The sequence below is a fragment of the Siphateles boraxobius genome, unplaced genomic scaffold, assembly GCF_051911475.1.
Source record: "Siphateles boraxobius isolate OS27281-9 unplaced genomic scaffold, OSU_SipBor_1 130, whole genome shotgun sequence".
Lineage (NCBI taxonomy): Eukaryota > Metazoa > Chordata > Actinopteri > Cypriniformes > Leuciscidae > Siphateles > Siphateles boraxobius.
Genome location: NW_027508734.1, coordinates 13820903 through 13842352, shown reverse-complemented (window position 1 = coordinate 13842352; position 21450 = coordinate 13820903). Strand labels below are relative to the sequence as shown.

General features: G+C 46.0%; 1 protein-coding gene across 1 annotated transcript in view; it reads right to left on the bottom strand.

The window, feature by feature from the left end:
* The window catches only part of tmc3 (transmembrane channel like 3), a 51843-nt gene that overhangs the window by 4217 nt on the left and 26176 nt on the right, over positions 1–21450 (bottom strand). Inside the window, exons 17-22 of the mRNA XM_077227953.1 lie at positions 11447–11557; positions 10826–10951; positions 3164–3242; positions 2954–2996; positions 2514–2778; positions 2332–2394 (exon numbers count right to left, since the gene is read on the bottom strand). Coding sequence (XP_077084068.1) covers positions 2332–2394; positions 2514–2778; positions 2954–2996; positions 3164–3242; positions 10826–10951; positions 11447–11557 — 687 coding nt within the window. The remainder of the gene's footprint in view (positions 1–2331; positions 2395–2513; positions 2779–2953; positions 2997–3163; positions 3243–10825; positions 10952–11446; positions 11558–21450) is intronic.

Genomic DNA, 21450 nt, shown 5'->3' with positions numbered 1-21450 from the left:
GCGCTATGGACGTGACATTTGCAGTCAAAACTTGAAATATAAATTCTCAGAAAATGCATTTAATACTGAAACGTCTGTTTATATATCCATACTCCCTTAATAAAGGAGTCCAGATATTAGAAAAATATCAGTCTACACATGCGTTTTATATTTAATATGAGAGAAATACACATGAGACATGACATTAAAACTTTCAAAGAGACCTCAAACAGAACGCACAAAGCCTTTCTTTAAAGTGAATTTCGTTTTTTATTAATTGTATCTTAATTTTAATCAATGTTTCATCAACCAATTGCAATAAATAAGAAGTAAATATAGTAGAAAAGAGATCATCAAGGCCCGTACGGAAATGGGAAAGAAGGCATTTCTGTATTCTTCACCTTCAGCATGAAATAGGCTACTCTGCAAAAGGACTTGAAACTCATTGAGTTAATCTCACTAAATGCTTTTAAATCCAAAATGAAAGACTTAGAGGCAGATGCCTTAATGTAGGATAAATGCTCTTAGACTGTAAACATTATTTTAAATGCTTATATGAAATGTTAGCTTTAGTCTTCTGTGTTATTTGTCTGAAGGCTTTAAAAACAATTGAAATAAGTAAGTCTTTTAATCTTTTCCTTTGATATGTAATCATTTCTGATTAGTTATGTACCTCTGTCTTGTGTCTTTTTTCTTTCCGTTTATTTGTTCTATATTTTGACTGTTTTCTTCTTTGCTTACATAATGTTTTCAATAAAAAAATAAAATTTACAAAAAGCTAGAAATGCTTGCGCCAACTTCAAGCATAATAATTACAATGGTGGACTACATCGTGTTTCTGCAAATGTTTCTCCTGGCTTTGCGGTCATAAAATATGTTTAGGACACATCTAAACCCGCCTCCAGCCCCGCCGTAAGCATGACACGGTGGTAAAAGAACGGTTCTCTGGTTCTAGTCCAGCAAAGAGTTGGTGCCGCTTTGGAACCAGTTTTCCTGGCCGAGAACCGGTTCTTTGGCTGTCGAAACACAAAGAACCGGTTCGCGAGTAGGCACCGGCTCCGAACCGGCTCTCAAAATGCTTTGGTGGAAAAGGGGTACCTATGTGTTTGTACTACTGCTGACTCTCCTGGTTAAATAAAGGTTAAATAAAATATCACGGAGGCGCTGGCGCGTGAACTGGACTCTCGTCCCATAAATGATACCGAAACTCAGCGTATAATGTAGGCCTACTTGCACAGACCTGAGAAATATATAGAAAGCTCCCTAAGTAAAGTCGGTTATTAAATAAACAAATAGCAAAACGAGTTGTGCAGTGTCCACCACTTTTCAAAGCAAAGTTACGCCACTGCCACCGACCACCGGTTTCGACACTAAAGCGGATTGCCATTGCCCTGTACAAGCTGGCAACCTGCGCCGAGTATAAAGTGATGGGCGAAACTTTCGGGGTTAGTAAAACAACCGGCCATGGTTTTTGTTGTGACGACTGCATCTTGCACGTGATGAAAATATCATGTGACACCACATTTATTTGCGTTAAAGCCCCTTTTCTCGACAAAAAGTGTTTCCAAACTAGTTTTTCGCGACAATTAAAGTATCGACATAGAATTTATGCGCTAAAGTTAAACGGAAAAGGATTGTGTCGACATTTGCAAAAAAATATCGATAATTGGCATTTCCATCAGCTATATCGGTAAACATTTTGATGCGCTAAACCTTTTTTCGCAACAAACCCTTGGATGGAAACCTGGCTACTGTTCTAGTTATTTGTAGTGGCTAATGAATCAGAAGTCTTGCACATTCACGGAAAATATCTTAAGTCCTCGTTGCAAAATAAGCTGGATGGTGGCTGTGCTTTTGAAACAGTGTGTATTTTTTTTACTCTACACTCCTGTAATCCAGTTTTGTTTTAGTATTATTTATTTACCATTATTCATTATTAGTTTGAATTAGTGTTTGTTTGTATCTTTTCATTTTCATAATCATTTTGTGGGCTTTTATTTATTTATTTATTTTTTAATTGAATAATTTTTTCCTATTTTACTTCATTTTAATTTTACTAGTGCTTCAACCTAGAACAATGAACGAAAATTACAAATGTTGCCTTGGCAAGTAAATGAAATAAAATACGTTTATTTCAGCTATATTTCAATCAAAGCAAATTATTTTTACTAGTTTTAGTTACTGAAATGATGATTTTTTTTTAACCTTTAAATAAACAGAACAAGATAATCTGAAATGATTTTCAGCAGTAATCTACATTACGCCCCAAACACTGTAGAATAGGTATAAACAGAATTGTAGGAATAGGATTCACTTGTTTATTCATAATCAGACTTCATGAATATACCAAACCTGATGGGTATGTACTCCACTCGTCGTACTTGTCTTTGAGGAACTGAGGGGCTGCTGTACATTCTGAAAGCATTACACGGGCAGAAATGGAGGGCAGTGAAGCTTCATGAACAGCAGATGTATGGAAGCTAAGCAGCAGTGAATTGAAATATAAAGCTCTTATACCACAGAGCAGCACAGACCTGCTGGCAACATGCTCTGCTTTGTGTTTCTGCCGCACTGGGACAGAGGGACTCCGCGTCGCTCCGGCAGCTCTGGGGATGTCAGGCCGTGAAGCCGACTGGGATATTGTCCGGATGCTGTTGCTACGGCGGACGGGAGATTGGAAGTTGGTGACGCTACCGTTGCGCCGTGGAGGGGAGGTGGAGCGGGCGGACGACTCCATACTAGTGATGTCGCTCTCTTGTTCCGGCTTTTTATCGCCTCCCTCAGGTGCCTGCAGACGTGCTGTAAATCACACATTTACACACCCAGATGTCCAGCCAACTGGTGACAGGCTGATATTGCCTTATGACGTTATATATTGTGAGTACATTACTTTGGCCGTTACTGCTCAGCGGCCTGAAATGTGCCCGAAACGTTCCCTTGTATTCGTAATGAAGATAGTTCAAAGACAAAGTACCTGCGGCTAACTGAAATACTTTCTTCTTGTCGTCTGTGCGCTCCTACAAGAGGAAATTTAATTAGCGTTATAAAATAAACTGCTGAAGAAATGAGATTATATGAAATCCAAAGACCGTATCCTGTTTCGCTTGGGTTACTTATTGTAAATCCCGGATCTGTTAAATGAGCTGAAATACATCATAATGATATTCCATTTGGAGTGACTCACAGTTTGCAGCTGAAGTCTCAGCTGGCTGTTGGTGACTTTGAGTGATCTAGCGATGGATTGTAGGTAGTAGATCAGCATACTAAAAGGGACAATGACAAACAGCACAAGGTTGAGTGCAATGAAGGCATTTGTCCTGCATGCCTGGTCGAATTATGCTGGTTTAAACCAATATGCTGTTGTTGTACAAAGAGGGGTAAAGGGCTTTTTCAAACTCCTTTTCCCTTTTCCTATTTAGCACCAAAACTTTGGAACAGTCTTCCTAACATTGTCCGGGAAGCACACAGACTATGTCAGGTCAAATCTAGACTAAAAACACATCTCTTTGACCTAGCATACACATAACACATTATAGACTTCTATAATTCAATGTAAGGCTGCATAGTTTAGATCAGCTGGAACCGGGAACACTTCCCATAAATCCTGATGTACTTGTTGCATCATAAGAAGGATGGCGTCTACGCTAATATTAGTCTCTCTGTTTATCCCGAGGTTTACCGTAGTCCGCCGGATCCAAGCCGTATCCGAATCTAATGAAGGACCTGCGCCTGGACACGACGACAACGCAGTCCTAAAGTGTCAACTAGTCTCTCCACTGTGAAGGCCTCCTTCCCTTCTCTTTACCTCTTTACAGATAAAACGTTGCTGGAGTAATTCCGGTTCACGTGGCTACGTGGAAGCGATAAAATATTCTGTATTATAAATTTTTCACGGCTTGCACCTTGGAATCTATTTCAGGGTTTGCGTTTTCGAGCCACCACACTGAAAAAAATTTGGAGTAGGATTTACTTGAAAAAAGCTAGCTAACTTTTTTCACTCAGAAAATGCTAGTAAATTTACAACGATTTGCCAAGTAAAAACCTAAACATATTTATCAGTAGCTTTAATTAGAAATATTTAAGTTTAATTTACTTGGAATATGGAATTAAGTAAACTTTACTTGACCTAGTCAAGTGAAAGTAACAAAGAAAACTTGGCTTTTCTTAAAAAAATTTTTAACTTGGCTAGTAAAAGGTTGAGTAATATCAATTTAATTGAAATTTCCTTTGCATAACATTTCACTCAAACAATAATATTGAAATACTAGTATGTGCTTTATTTAGAACTTCTAAGTAATTTATACTACATCATGTCAGATGTTAAACATCATGTGAATGCAAAGACCTCAATACTTGGTAGAAAATACACAATGACGGTAACATTTGATGGATCATTTTTGTGTTTGAATGTGTCATTTTGAGCAGAAAATTTACTCGAAATGTCACAAAATGGCAAGTTACTATAATCCTAACAACAAAAGCAATGATAAAACAGTGTAAATACAGCTGGAAACCAGTGAAAAATCAACCTCATTAATTATTCAAGGTCCAGTGCATGATGGGAAACCCAGTATCTGAAAAGTTGAGTAATTTTTACTTAATTTTATTAAGTTGAAATTGAGGCTTTCATTTCTACTCCCTTGAATTAAGTACTGATATGGAATTTACTTAGTTTTTTTAATTCTTGCCTGAACTAACTTTTTCATGTAAATTACAGTGTTTTTTTTCAGTAGTATTTACTTCACCACAAAATAATTTTTTACAGTGCAGGCACTGTTTTGTGCAAATGAGCGGCCGGATCGCATCAAGGGTTTTTCCGTTAGAACGGTGTTATGTTAGCGGCCCCTAAGTTAATAACTAATGATCGTTGCGACGAAAGTGAATCAATCAAAACTAACTTTAGCTGGACAATAACTTTATTCTAGAGCTGCTGTAAAGCCAAAACAATCTGTTACTTTAATTTCCTATTATCACTGTAAAACTGCTCTGAAACGTCTCGGTTACGTATGTAACCCTAGTTCCCTGATAGGGAACGAGACGCTGCGTCAAACGCTGCGGGAACGCCCCTGCGTTGTGCGTCATGAAGCACGTATGGAATCAGCCCAATGGAGAGATGAAACGTCATAGGCGGGTGACGTCATCGACCAGGAAACTATAAAGCACCCCAAAAACACAAGCGCATTAGCTTCTGATAGGCTTGAAGGAAGCGCTAACGGGAGTGCCGGGAGTATGGCGGAGCGACGCAGCGTCTCGTTCCCTATCAGGGAACTAGGGTTACATACGTAACCGAGACGTTCCCTTTCAAGGGAACTTCGAGCTGCGTCAAACGCTGCGGGAACGCGAATACCCACGTCGCCATAGGACCAAATGACCGTCATGTGAGACTAGCGCACAGAGGACGAGAGCACCTGTGCCCCAGGGGTAGAGCTTAAGTCTAGGTCATAGAACTTAATAAAAGTATGCGGTGAAGACCATCCAGCCGCATCACAAACATCACTCAGGGAAACCCCCGACAAAAGAGCTTTAGAAGCAGCCATACTCCTGGTAGAGTGAGCTCGGACAACCAAAGGTGAAGGCTGGCCAGCCGACTCATAAGCAAGTGAGATAGCCTCAACCACCCACTTGCTCATTCTCTGTTTAGACGCCGGACACCCTTTCCTGGGTGGCCCGAAACATACAAAAAGTTGTTCTGATTTCCTCCACAGGGCAGCTCTGTGGACATAAGCGTCTAATGCCCTAACAGGGCAGAGTGAATTAAGTTTCTCCTGGTCCGATGACATAAATGGAGGAGGACAGAAAGCCTGCAGAACCGTAGGTCTAACAATATTAGTAGGAACCTTAGGAACGTAACCTGGTCTAGGATGCAGAAAAGCTTTAACCATGCCAGGTGCAAATTCCAGGCACGAGGGTGAAACCGACAGAGCCTGCAAATCTCCGATTCTTTTTAGTGAAGAGATAGCAAGCAAAAAGATAGTCTTAAAAGTGAGAAACTTCTCGGGAACTTCTTCGATAGGTTCAAAAGGAGCTAGGGAAAGACCTTCTAATACAATGGCCAGATCCCAAGTCGGCACCCTCGTACGAACTGCTGGCCTCAGCCTCAAAGTGCCACGGAGGAAACGAGTTATAAGCGGGTGTCTCCCAAGAGAAACTCCACTGAAAGGGACGTGGTAAGCAGCTAGTGCCGCCACATACACCTTTAGTGTGGAGGGGGATAACCCTGTGGAGAAGCGCTCCTGCAGGAATTCCAGCACTGCACCCACTGGGCAGTTAACTGGGTCCTGCAGGTGTTCTCCACACCAAGAAGTGAAAAGTTTCCACTTCAAGGCATAAAGCTTCCTCGTGGATGGAGCTCTGGAGTTAAGAATGGTCTCAACAACCTCGGTTGAGAGACCGGAGTCTATGAGCTGGGCCCCCTCAGAGGCCAAGCCCACAGTTTCCACAATTCTGGGCGGGGGTGAAGTATCGTGCCCCCCGCCTGGGAGAGTAGATCCCTCCTGACCGGGAGCTCCAAAGGAGAACCGTCCAGGAGAGAAATCAGGTCCGCAAACCATACTCGGGCCGGCCAGAACGGGGCTACTAGTAGTAGACTGACCCCGTCCCGGCGGACCCTCTCCAGAACTCCTGGTAACAGAGCAATCGGGGGAAAGGCGTACAGACGTGACCTCGGCCACGGCTGCACCATAGCATCCAACCCCAGGGGGGCTGGAAGAGTGATGGAGAACCACCGATGACAATGAGTGGTCTCCTTGGAAGCGAATAGGTCCACCTCGGCGCGACCGAAACTCAACCAAAGGAGCTCCACCACCTCGGGGTGGAGTCTCCATTCCCCTGGCCTCGGCCCCTGCCTCGACAGGGAGTCTGCTACCACATTCAAATACCCAGGGAGATACATTGCTCTCAGAGATAGTAGCTTCCCTTGGGACCACAGGAGGATCTGACGGGCCAACTTGTAAAGCCGGCGAGACCGCAGGCCCCCCTGATGATTTATATAAGAGACCACCGACGTGTTGTCTGATTGAACTAACACATGATGGCCTCTCAGGTCTGTTAGGAAGTGTTTCAGAGCCTGAAACACAGCCAACATCTCTAGACAATTTATGTGCCACGAAAGATGATGATCCTGCCACAGACCTTGGGCTGGGCGACCACTCATGACCGCCCCCCACCCTGTGAGGGAAGCATCCGTCGTTAGCGTTATGCGACGACAAAGAGCCCCCAGCACAGGACCTTTGGATAGGAACCAAGTTTCTCTCCACATGACCAGAGCACGAAGGCAGCGCCGCGTGACTTTGAACGTGCGGAGCGGATTTCCCCTCGGGGAGAATCCCTTGGTCCTGAGCCACCACTGTAGCGGTCTCATGTACAACAGGCCGCAAGGTATAACGTTGGACGCTGCTGCCATCAGACCCAACAGTCTCTGAAACTGCTTGACAGTGAGTAGCTGGCCTAGCTTCACTTGTTTCACAGCTGAGAGAATCGAAGCGATGCGGGTCGGAGAGAGTCGCGCCCGCATCGATACCGAATCCCAAACGACACCCAGAAAAGTGGTCTTCTGGGAAGGAGATAATACACTTTTCTTTGCGTTCAGCCTCAACCCCAACTTTCTGATATGAGCGAGGACGACATCTCGATGCCGAACCGCCATCTGCTCGGTCTGAGCTAAAATCAACCAATCGTCGATGTAATTGAGAATACGAATGCCCTGAAGCCTCAGAGGCACTAGTGCTGCATCCATGCATTTCGTGAAAGTGCGGGGAGATAAAGCTAGGCCAAACGGAAGAACCTTGTACTGGTACGCCTCGCCCCCGAAGGCGAACCTCAGGAACTTCCTGTGTTGTGGAAGGATGGACACATGGAAGTATGCGTCCTTCAGATCTATCGTGACAAACCAGTCCTCGGACCTGATTTGAGACACGATCTGCTTGATAGTGAGCATCTTGAATTTTAGCTTCCCTACCGAGCGATTCAATATGCGCAGGTCTAAAATTGGACGCAACCCCCCATCCTTCTTTGGAACGATGAAATATCGGCTGTAATAACCTGACTCCAAACTGGGAGGAGGAACCCGTTCTATAGCCTCTTTTTGAAGGAGCGTTTTCACCTCTTGTTCCAATACCAGAGCCTGCTCGGGGCCCACCACTGTGTGCAGAACCCCTCTGAATTTTGGTGGACGACACCTGAACTGGATAGCATAACCCTTTTCTACTGTCTGCAGGACCCAATGAGATATTTTTGGAAGGCTTTTCCACTCTGCCAGAAATTCTACTAAGGGTACCAGCCTCTCGAGACTGGCCTCTGGTGTAACTTGAGCAGCAGACGCAGCGCCCTGTAACGGCGCACCGGCAGGGAACAACTGGTCTGACCGCTCTGAGACCCTCCTCAGAGGGAGCGAGCGTCCCTCGGGAAAGCGCTCGCTGGGATCGTCTGTGCCCCGGCATAAAGGCGGGGTTGGCAGAACGAGCCCCTGAGGGCACCGAGGAGGAATGGGCACCGTAAAAAGAGGTGAACACCTTTCCGCCTCGGTGGGGACCACCCTCAGCATCCTGAACGGCTTGGCGTCAGGACTTCTTCTTAGCCGAAGCCTTCTTAGCCAATATAACTGTCCTCAGATCAGTTCTACTGGGAGAAGGCTTCGGCTGAGAGTGTCGCGGCTGAGCCCACTGTCCAGCAGGGGGAGCACGAGACGCGACACTCTGCCTCTGCTGCGCTCTATGTGATGAGCTCGAAGACGGCCGGGGCTGCTCCCGCCCAGCAGCCCCAGGGACATGAACTTTAAGGGGAAGAAACTTTTTAAAAGCTGCAGTTTGTTTCTTTTCTTCTTGGAATTTATCGATAACTGAATTCACAGCATCACCAAACAACCCCATGGGAGAAAGAGGAGCATCTAAAAGAAAAGCTTTTTCTCTCTCTTTAATATTAGTCTGATTTAACCACAAATGTCTTTCTGCGGCCACCAGAGCTGCCATAGAACGACCCATTAATTTGGCCGATTCTCTGGTGGCACGCAGGGATAAATCAGCAGCCTGACGCAGTTCACGAACTACGTCAGTACTGACCTCCTCACTCTCACTCATGTCCCTTAGCAGATCAGCCTGGTATGCCTGCAAGATTGACATAGTATGCAGACATGACGCAGCCTGACCTGCTGCCGAATATGCTTTACCCACTAAAGCCGAAGTGTTTCTTAAAGGCTTGGTGGGTAATGCCGGTGCCTTAAAAGATGATGCTGCTTCGGGGGAGAGATGGCTCGCAAGCGTCTCTTCCACACGAGGCAAAGCACCATAACCATGAGCCTTGGCTCCCATAATATTAGCGTACGTTGAAGTCTGGGGACTAAACACTCTATATGACACCGGTTTTCTCCATGATTTCGACACCTCGGTGTGGAGATCATGGAAAAACGGCAGGCACCGGCGTGGAGGCTGCACACGTGACGGCAAAAATCTCTCATCCAACTTTGATTTAGAAACAGACTCCTGTCTAGTCACTGGCCATTCAATATTAAGTTTTTCAACAGCTCTTGTTAACACCTCCATAAGCTCATCACTCTTAGGAGTGTGGGGTGGCGAATCCTCCACATCTCCCTCAACACTAACAACATCAAGTTCCTCAGAACTGGATAGCTGCAGCATTGGTGCCTCAGCCCGAGCGGAAGAAACCGCAGCGCGTGCTTCCGAACCCGGGACTGAGGCACTGGATCTCACAGGTGAAGGGAGAGATAAGGCAGAGCCCGTCTCAAACCCCGCTGTGAGATCCATCTGCGATCCCCACGATAAGCGCCGCCGCTCTGCCTCGGCAGAAGCGGGACCCGAACCGCGGGGAGCGCGCACCGAACCGCTCTCCTCAAAGAGCGACCGGCGGGAGCGGAGCGTCCTTAACGGCAAACGCTCGCAATGCTCACAGTCTGCTCCCTCGAGAGCAAACTGGGCATGCTGAACTCCCAAACAAACAACACAAAGATCATGTGTATCCCCGCTCGTTAAATAACGCGAGCAGGGAGGAACACACTTTCTAAACTGCTGTTCGTCCGCCATAATCTCTCAATATATATATATATAGGGATAAATTGTTTGTGTGGTGCAGGGTATGTAAGACAGACAATATCACACAGGGACAGATTCACATGTAGCGCGACTGAAAGCACAGAAGCTAATGCGCTTGTGTTTTTGGGGTGCTTTATAGTTTCCTGGTCGATGACGTCACCCGCCTATGACGTTTCATCTCTCCATTGGGCTGATTCCATACGTGCTTCATGACGCACAACGCAGGGGCGTTCCCGCAGCGTTTGACGCAGCTCGAAGTTCCCTTGAAAGGGAACTATCTAAATTGATCTAAAATCTAGAAAAAGATGTCTGTTTCCAACAAAGCCTGTTCTTTTAAACTTTCTATTAATCAAAGAATCCTAAAATGTGCATCAAAGTTTTCACAAAAAAGTTTTTTGATAATACGAAATGTTTCTTGAGCAGCAAATCATCATGTTAGAAGGATTTCTGAAGGATCGTGTGACACTGAAGACTGAAGTAATGATGCTGAAAAATTCAACTTTGCATCACAGGAATAAAAATACAATTAAATTGTAATAATATTTCACAATATTATTGTTTTTACTGTATTTTTTGATCAAATAAATGCAGCCTTGGTGAACAAAAGAGACATAAAAACAATATTTTTTCTGACCCCGAACTGTAGTGTACCTCATTAGCAACCCCATATTAGCAATGCACAAGTAACCATCCAGAACATTATTTTTTTGTCAAGCCAACATCCAACGTTTGTCTTGATGAGCTTTAATTTCCTAGCTATTTTCTCTATGGTAATTAAGGTCAGTGTAGATAGAAGTACTTACAAGAGTAGAAGCAAAGCGGGCAGCACCACCACAGGACTGGTGACGTAATTCATCACATTATTGAACCACAGCGGGAAGTCGTTGGCAATGGTTTCGGAGATGATGTCGTAAATCTTCTCCTGGCCACTACAGAGTGGAAGAGGAGATTGAACAAATGCAGAAAGACATCAACTATGTATTTTCATGTAAATTATTTAAAAAACAAAAGCATATTATACAGAGCTCAGGAATACTTGATTCTGATTGGTCAATCATTCTGCAATCTAATTTAAAAAATATATATATTATATTGACACTAAACTGTTTAAACCAAAAAAGGTCTTCTACATACTTTATCTCGTATCACTTTACAGTCTCTTTCTTGTAACATACCATTTTAACTTAACTCAATATTTCAAGTCATGTATTCAATTATTTTGAATATGCATGTGTAGTAATTGAGACAATGTACAGTTCACTAGGCATCGATGCCAAATGAACCATTTCGGGCTGATACAAGACTGATCCCCCTGGATTTATTTTGCTTATAGTTGTCTTTGCATATCTCTGGGATACGTGATTTCAACATAATACATCACCTTAAATGAGATTAGATTTAAACGCCGCCACAGTTTTATTTACCTGAAGGGTCCACAGTACTGAGACGGCCGATACCTCACAATGGCAAAAATGGTCGGTAACATACACAGGAAAAGCATGAAGAGAAGCATCGCCAGATAGAAGTTATTTGATCTGGGGAGTAAATAATTTAAATGAAAAACAATCCCAGTAAAATACTATGAATTAACTCAACCAAATGATACACAACCAAACTGCTATGATTTGACTGTTTCTTATTATCTGATGCTAAGTTTTACACTTCACGGCTGCAGTGGGATCCCTTATTATCGTATAAAACACAGCAGTATCAGTGAAGATGAAATATGTGTAGACCACTTGGTAATGTTTCGCCTCACATCTGCGACTGACAGATAAAGCTTCAATGAAGATGCAATTACATAAATCGAAAGAGAGACGCTTTGACCAACACTCGCTTGGTCGCTTGTCATACTGAAGTATCCACAGTTATCTCTACTCACCACGCTGGAAAATGAGAGGGATTTGGATTCATTGAAGCAGAGAACAAAAGTGTACCATTCAGAGAGTCCCTGATCCGTACACTGAATGCTCAATGATTTTAAATTAATCTCACAGCTTGTAAAAAAACGAAAATTGTTTCACATTATAGCTCTTGTCAGAGGAATTTACACTCCAGCCATTTAGATCTTCAAAAAATGTGGTTTTTACCAGCAAAGGAAACATATAGAACAACTTTGAGGTTTTTAAGCCGAGAAAAATGTAAATGACATTTCTTTGTTGCAATTAAATTCAAACATATCAGCATATGACAAAAGCCTGCCAAACTTGGTTTAGGTTATTTTTCATTTTTACAATCCATATGTATTACAATAATATTCCATGGACAAGCACATTGTATGTCCACACTCAGGGCCAAGCACAGACAATTTTGGGAGCAGGTGCTCAAGTAAAATAAAAAGGACACCCTCTCATAATTATTTATAAAAAGGTAAAATTAAAGATTGTTGATCATCTTTAATTAATTACACTGTTTAACACTATATACTATAGGGCTGTTATACCAATTAAATGAAATAATCAGCAAACATCCGTCTTACCATTTATCAAAATCCACTTCTATTACAGCTTCCTAAATAATGTTATGAGATTAATGTACTAAATATAACATTTTGAAAATTAAAATATGAGCTGTTGGGAAAAATGAAATGAAATACTGTAAATACAACTAAAACTACCAGTATGTGGCGATTAATCCAACTGATTCTTTCAAAAACAGTGAATAATTCAAGAAAGAAACACAGCTGTGTGTTGAGGGAGACGCAATTTTTCTGCTTAGTTTGGAACTATTTTTGTTGGCAAAATAGACCTTATAGCCCAGCTGAGGATGTCATCACTAGCCCCGCTCCAGATCCACCGGATCCAGAGCCCCGTCAGCCTTCACCATGCCAGATTCCACCACAGACACGGAGCCTGAGCCTGCAGTGGATAACGTGCCAGTGAACCCAACTAAGCCATATTCTGCCCCAGCGCCTGAACTCAACGACACGGCTGATCAGGTGCGATCGAGTACTTGTGGAGTTCAAGGGCATGGAGGGAAGCCCCACCCACATCCCTGACGCTCTGGATGAGTATTGCCAAGCATCTGGAAATGATATAGATGATTTTGAGGAGGTTATACCTCCGCCTTGGTCAGGGGTCACTCTGGTTCCCTTTCAGTCGATAACGTCAGATGTAGTCGACGGTCGACTGAATGGGGATCTCGCTAGAGAGCCTATCCTCTTCGAGTACTATTGAACGAGCCAATGTAATTGGCGTGCGTGATTCGCATCACACACTCCGCCCCCACGGCGCGGGTATAAATACGGAAGTGGATGCACGCACTAGTTGCCTTTAGCTTCGGAGCCGATCGTTTTTGATGTCTCTGAGAGTACTGTTGTCTACAACGAGCGAGTGTGTCGGTGTTCTTCAGGAAGACTCTCCCAGTGCTGGTGTTCTACAGCGCGAGTGCAGCGGTGATCGCGAGCTTTGAGCTCTCAACTGCTGTTTTAACAGCAACAAATTTCTAAATGTTTGTGTGTGTTGATAGCTGGTTAGAGGGCGGAAAAGTGAGTGCTTCACTGTTTCAGTTCTCTGTTCAGTGTTGCCGCGGTCATTCCCCTGTGTGCTCCGTCACTGGTGACGGTCCTATTTTCTGAAAGAGCAACACGGGTGCGTTTGCGTCTTTTTCAAGATGTCATTCCGCCCGTGCGTTTCTGGGTGCGGTCGTTCCCTGTCTCTCTCTGATGGTCATAACTGTTGTGTCACGTGTTTGGGCTTACAGCACGCTGAGACAGCTTTTGTGGACAGCTCATGTTTTCACTGTGGGAACATGACTGTCTCAGTGTTGAGGGCGAGACTCGCCTTCGTTAAATCTTTCTCTTGCAGAAACTGCCTGAATAGCTTTTCCCCCTCATTACCCTTGATGGAGGAACTGTGAAGGGTTGCGAAGGGTCCCTCCATTGGAGCGGTCTGTCGACACAGGTGCACCTGTGTCCGACGCCTGCTGCCTTTTGGGGGGATCCTCGTCTCCCCCCTAAGGCCTGTGAGTTTCGTCCGTTCCAACGGGCAGAGCTTACAAAGCCTGTGGGCAAGCCGCTTCCTCTTGCATGCCATGGCGTTGCCACAGGCTAAGGCACCCATGGCATGCACGAGGGTAATCCAGACCGTGCGCTCATAGGTGAGCACCGCACTGCATCCGACCTCACCCTCCGGGGCACGAGTGTCGTAGCGTGCGTGATCGGTCTGGCGATGTCCTACGTGGTGGTCCAGTAGCGCCTTCGTTGGCTCAGCCTGGTTGGTATGGCGGATGCGGACAAGGTTCGGTTCCTGGTCTCCCCAATTTCCCAGGTTGGGCTGGTCGGCGACGCAGTGGAGAACTGCATCCAACAGTTCTCTGCCGCTCAAGCGCAGACGGAGGTCATCCGGCACATCCTGCCCCGGTGGCCAGCTGCTGCCTCCACCCGCCGCCGGTGGCAGCTCCTCCGCCTGCTCGTTGCCGTGGGCGTTCCCCGGCCGCCGCTCCTGCTGGGCCTCCGCAGCAGCCTCCACCCAGGCCTCAGCATGGAGCCGGCCGCAGTAGAGACGCCCAGCCCGCTCCAGGCGCTGCCAAGCCAGGTGGCCAGCGACAGCGAAAGCATTCCGGAGCGGGCCGCCCAGGAATGGAAGAGATGCTCTTGGAGTGGCACGATCACTCCCTCCCCCCGGGTGAGGGCCGGGTGGAGCCTTTTGTTTGTGTGTGTGTCTGTTCCGCCACTGGCGCCCTAAAAAAAAAAAAAAAAAAAAAGCGGAGCAAGCGGTACCCACACTTCAAAGAGAGAGCAATTTCATCTGTTCCTGGGTCCCAAGAGGGCCAGTCTGGCGGGTGTGACCCTGTATAGCCTTACACCCCTCAGCTCCCCCTTGGTCGCCAGCAGGCAGCTTGGTGCGTTCGAGGACCCGGTCATCCGCCTTCTCACACGCCCCCTGCCGCTAGTGGAGATAGGTAAGTGTTGCACAGCACACTAACACCACTCTCTCTACTTTGCTGCCCCACCTCAGGCTCGGCTACCCCGCTCAAGTCAGTGATAATCATCACATTAGGTGTTGAGCAGACGTGCTCCTGAAAATTCAGTGATATTCATCACACCGAGTGTTGAGCAGTGCTCCTGACATGTACGTGCTTATCTTATCCTGCTGGCGAAGGATTTGATATAGCCGCTCCTCTAGCCGGTACGAAGGCCAGTTGTAAACTAGTTCTTCGTGCTACTAGGTGGTGGGTCGTGACCATCTTGGCCCAAGATCGGTCTGCAGCTCCGACCTGAAAGACATGTGCTTCAGATCTCTACCTTCCGCACCGCAGGCCATCCTGTGTGTTGCGTGTAAGGGTGGAGTATCAGTACAGTGTCCTTCCCCTCGAGTGCTCCAGAGCCCTTTGGGTCTTCAGGTCAACTGGAAGAGAGTAATCTCGCCCACGGGCTGAGTATCTCTTTTTCAGTTTTGGAGATGGACTCGGTCTAACACGTATCTCCAATGAGAATGTGTTCAGCTGGTGTTTGAAGTGAGAAAGGGTCCCACTGAAAGAACTTTCAGAGGCTCCTGGGGTATTTGGTTGTTGCAGCCTTTGGCTTCCTCCATATGTGACCCCTTCAGCGCTAGCTTCATGATCGAGTCCCGAGGTGATCGTGGCAGAGCAGCTCACCCTGTGTGACAATAGTTCATCCCGGTCTGCTGCCAAACCCTCTTTAACAGAGGGGCCATGTACAAAGGGCGTGTTTTAACGGGGGCCGGGGCAACCCTCGACTACACGGGCATTCGTGCCTCGAGTTGTTAGACATTGCGACCGTTGCGCAAGCTTCCCTTGCATGTCACAACTCACCCGTCACCTCCTCCTTGGAGTCAGAAGCTTCTGAGGACGCTTTGTTCCACTCTTCCCGCTCTACTCAATCGTGCCGCCATCGAGCCTAACGACAGTTATAGCCAGGGCAAGTGGAGACTCCATCCCCTGGGTCCACCTGGGTCATGACCATTCCGGGGCCGCTCAGTTGCCCCTCCGGTTTCGTCTTCCTGCCAGTGTTTGTATAAACCGAGCGGACTACCCTTGGACAAACACTGGCTCTCAGCTGCCCCAGGGGCCCGCAGAAATGCGTTAAACCCCAGTGAGCCTTCTAAAAGCGACTGCGACTCATGGTCGCCTTGCGTCTGCTCAAGTCAGTGAATTGATCACACTTCATGTTGAGCAGAAATGCTCCTGAAACTCAGTGAAGTTCATCGCACTCAGGTGTTGAGCAGCAATGCTCCTGTAGCTCAGTGAGTTCATCACACTCAGGTGTTGAGCAGAAATGCTGCTGTAGCTCAGTGAATTGATCACACGCAGTGCTGAGCAGAAATGCTCCTGTTGCTCAGTGAAGTTCTTCGCACTCAAGTGTTGAGCAGAAATGCTCCTGAAGCTCAGTGAGTTTATCACACTCAGGTGTTGAGCAGGAATGCTCCTGGAGCTCAGTGAACTTATCACACTCAAGTGCTGAGCAGAAAATGCTCCTGAAGCCCAGTGATCTTTACATGGTGTGTTGAGCAATGCTCCTGTCTTTTTGCGCCCGTCGCTTGCACCTACGTGCCAAGTCAGGAGAGGAACAGGTCTTCATAGTTGCCCCTTATTGGCCCAACTAGACCTGGTTCCCATCAACAGCCTTCCTGACTTCCCCTGAAAACTCTTTCAGGGACGGGGCACGATGGCACACGCGTTCTTCCTCTGGAGATTCCGGGCGGTCTTACATCTGAACGCGGAGGTTCAGGTGGCTATCACAGGCATGTGATAGTTACCATCACTTCTGCGAGCACCCCCTAGAAATGGGTAGCGTGCTTTCTCCTTTAGAAGTGGAACCTAGTCGTTGAGTGCGTCTTCTCTCCAGAGGAGATCCTGAAAGCTTTTCGATGAGTGTAAAGTGAGTGTAAAGTGCTCCGCCTGGGCTTTGATGATATGCTTTGCTAAAACAGATTCTAAAGTTGGGGGCTGGACGACACCTAGTTGAACCGCTGCTTCCCGTGGGCTCCCTTCTCATGAAGCCAGTTTCACCGTGAGCCCGGTTCAAGTGTCGGCTTGCTGCGCCATTCCCCTCCTATGGACTGGATACGTGCGCCTTTCTACTCCAGTTGAGTTCCCTTAAAATTGAACCCTGTTGAGTTCCTCCACACCCCTCCGATGTCGGACGTGCGGAACGTCTGGTGTTAGGCCTACCACTCGTAAGCAGTGTGGAACCTGTGTTAGACTGGGTCCATATGTTGCGGTCCCTACGGCGACCCCATATGTGTATTCTTCCACGATACGGCTCCCTGCAGTGAGCCCGTGTCTTCCCTCGGCAGAGTCTCTCTGCCGTCACTGTCCGGTGTGTCTCCCCCCGTCTTAGGCTGGAGCCACCCCAGTGACATTCCATTTGTTAGACTGCCCGGTTTCCGCCCAGTTCATATGTGTATATTCCACGTTACCTCCCTCTGGGTTGGATATGGCTTCCGCAGCGTCCCTTCCTTCCAATGTACGGGGAACGCTTTCCCAGGGGGCCTCTAGGAACAGCAGTGACTTCCCTGGCCTAAGCCCTGTCCTTCCCCGCCTTAAATTTGCGGGGACATCAGGAGGCTTTGGTTTAGGCACTGGAAGGTGGCAGCGTTAGTGGCGTTTTCAAAGGTTATCCCCATTCAGTCGACCGTCGACTACGTCTGACGTTATCGACTGAAAGGGAACGTCCTGGTTGCGTATGCAACCCACCATTCCCTGAAGGAGGGAACGGAGGACGTAGTCCCCTTGCCACTACTGCTGGACCACCGCTGAGCCCGGGTTACCCTCGGCTCCTCAGTGAAAAGCAACTAGTGCGTGCATCCACTTCCGTATTTATACCCGCGCCGCGGGGGCGGAGTGTGTGATGCGAATCACGCTCGCCAATTACATTGGCTCGTTCAATAGTACTCGAAGAGGATAGGCTCTCTAGCGAGATCCCCATTCAGTCGACCGTCGACTACGTCCTCCGTTCCCTCCTTCAGGGAACGGTGGGTTGCATACGCAACCAGGACCTTCTGTCAAGGGGTTCCTGGCTTCTGGCTGCACCTCTGCCCTCCAACCCTTTGGCTCCACCGGGCTCCTCCTTCGTCCTCGGTCGCTCCGTCTCCACCGAAGTCTTCCAGGTCCCCACCTCCGCCTCTCTCCCATGAGCCATCTCCCATTCTACCCTGTCCCTCTTGTGTCAACCTGGCTCCATGTCTCCTCTGCTCCGTCTGGGTCTCCACCGCCATTGGCTCCATTGCAGGAACTCACATCCATGGTTCCATCTCCCAGGCCTCAACCATGGCTCCTCCCTCCAGCGACTCTGCCGTGGAACATCATGCTGGCTTTGTCCTGCCTGGCTCCTGGCTCTCCCCAGGCTCCTCCCAACCTCCACTGCCCCATGGACTGTTTTGCATGTCTCTAATTGTTTATACCCCTCTCCTTCTCCACGTCCTCCACCAGAGCCACCACCCTCCTCTGATAGACTCTTTACGGAGCGAGGACATGCCTTCCGAGAGGGGAAGCTACTGTAACATGCTCATTCTGTTTAGTTCCTGTTTGCCTGTTTAGTTTGACCTAAATTCCTATGTTCCCGCTTGCTATTAGGGGTTCAGGATCGTAGTGCTGAAACCCTATTGTTATTGTTAATTTTACCATGATGCAACATTCTCCATCTAAAACTGATCGGGTAGACCGAACCGTAAGTTGTAGAGACTTGAAACTTTGAGAGCTGGTAGTACTCACACCGCCTACAACATAACCTAAGGCGCACCCCGAACGGCCTGACGGGAGTGCTACAGCGGTCAAAAGTACAAAATGGCTCATAACTCCTAAACTCACCTTCAGGCGTCATTTTCGAGTAAATTGAGATTTTTTGAAAAACCTAGTTTTGCTAACTACAGGTGAAACTCGAAAAATTTGAATATCGTGCAAAAGTTTTAATTTTGATGATTATGGCTTACAGCTTATGAAAACCCCAAATTCAAAATCTCAGAAAATGTGAATATTACATGAAATCAATAAAAAACGGATACAGAATGCAGAAATTACAGAAAATACAGAAATGTCAGCCCTCTGAAAAGTATAATCATGCATATGTATATATTTATATATACGAAATATATTATTTTCACCTTTTAATTTGAATTACTGAAATACACGAACTTTTGCACGTTATTCTAATTTTTCGAGTTTCACCTGTAGTCCTAGGTATTTGGCCTGAATGGAACCAAACCACTGCAGAAATATTCTCTAGAGAGTGACTATCAATAATCATCAAAAAAAATTGAATTTTCAATTTACAGTCGCTAAGGGGAACCAAAATGTTTGTTGTGACCGGAGCCACTTTTACTAAAACGGCTATAACTTTTGAACGGAAAGAGATTTTCACTAAACTCGGGACATGTTTATGAGCTCAATCCGAGCTCACATGAAAATAATTGCAACAATTGGACACTTGGTGGCACTATTACAGAGAAAAAAATCACGAAAATGGCTATAACCGCACCCAATCATTAGTCCGATGAAAACTGGCATGCAGTGTCTTTGTCCAGGGTGCCATGATAGTCTATGAGATCATTGGCATATCTCAAAAAACTCAGTATGCGTCATCGGCACAATGCCCTGAAAGAGCTTGAGAAGTTTCAAGCCAGCGTTTTTACGGAAGTGACCTCCTTAGACTCCTGAATCCTTGTTGGAGTCCAACGGTACCAAACATGCCAGGTTTCTCCTTATGGTTTGTGTAACGGTGTCATTTAGCGCTTAAAAAACTTGCATTATATTCGAAACTGTTTGTCTGATCGAAAAAAAAACACAACAGGAAATTTGAAAACATAGGTCAATAGCTAAACAATAACGCCCAAATGTCAAAATTATGATAGGAATTGAAAAAAAAATCCAATCAATGTCGCCTATGGATAATTTTTATGCTGTCATAAATATAAGTGTCTAAACTTCAAAAACTAAATGAGATATTCCCAACAAATTTGACACACATATGTGTGGGCACACTTTGAGGACAACTAATAAAAGTGGTGGAGATCAGGCATGGTGCTATAACTAACAAAAAAACTTTAAAAAACATATTTTTCCTAAGTAAATTGCCTGTATTGGCTGTAAATGGTATTTTCCATCTATGATCTAAGTTTATTTGGATCCCCATTAGTCCTACCTAGGCAGTGGCTACTCTTCCTGGGGTCCCAACAAGTAAAAAATACAAAACTACATTTAATCAACAACATTCATTCCAAATATCAAAATCAACAATTTACTATATATTGTGCCATTAAATTTTCCTTTAAATATTTTTTTAAAAAACTACTCGGTTACTCACGTAACCTCAGTTCCCTGAGTTAGGGAACGAGTATTGCGTAGCTATACGCAGTGGGGAAACTCCTTTTCCTCGATTTACTGAAGCCTTTATGTAAAGCGCATTTGCAGCTGCACAGCTAGAACATGAGCGTCTGGCTCGCTCATAGGCTGCGCTGCGGCAACTGCACATCCAATGGCGCAGGCGCCTCTGACGTGCAACCAATGAGATCACTCTGCGTCATACACGTCAGAGCCCGCCAAGGGGGCGTGACCTCAGTCTATAATAGCCCCCGAATTCGCCATTATAGCAGGTTTAACGACTGAAGCGACAACTTGCCATGTTACCATAGTGCGGCTGGCTACGCAATACTCGTTCCCTAACTCAGGGAACTGAGGTTACGTGAGTAACCGAGTAGTTCCCTTTCGAACGGTCACTTCGTATTGCGTAGCTATACGCAGTGGGGACGCCATGCAAAACGCCGCACTGAGTAACTGGCTGTCACTGCAACTCAGGACCCCTGAGCGTACAGAACAAGCCATAACCGCATAATTTATGTAAAAATAGACCAGACACCGTCAGATCTCCGTAGTATACATCAGTAGAAATACCCAATATACTACACCAATGAACCCAGACTCTGTCGGGGTTATTAGTATACGAACATATACCCAGTCAAGTGGGTTTATATATGAAATCTTAACCAGCTAAAGCGGGTTGATATCTGTTATGGAATATAACCGGCCGAAGCGGGTTTTATATATGTATGGAATTTATATATGTCATATAACCGGCCAAAGCGGGTTTTGTATATGTCATATAACCGGCCCAAAGCGGGTTTATATATATATATAAATATAACCAGCCACAGCGGGTTTATGTATGAACTACAACCGGCCAGCAGCGGGTTTCATGTATATATGTGAATGTGATTGTGCACAGTAATATATGACAAGACCGGCCACCCACGGGTCTTAATCATACCGAAAGCACCTTCGCCTGCAGGGAAGGCACTTCCATATTATAAAAACTCATAAATGTGGAAGGCGAGGACCAGCCGGCCGCATCACAAATATCACTAATGGGAATGCCAGATGACCAAGCCCATGACGAGGCCATACCTCTGGTTGAATGGGCCTTGACGCCTATAGGGCAAACTTGACCCGCTGCGGTATAAGCCATAGAAAT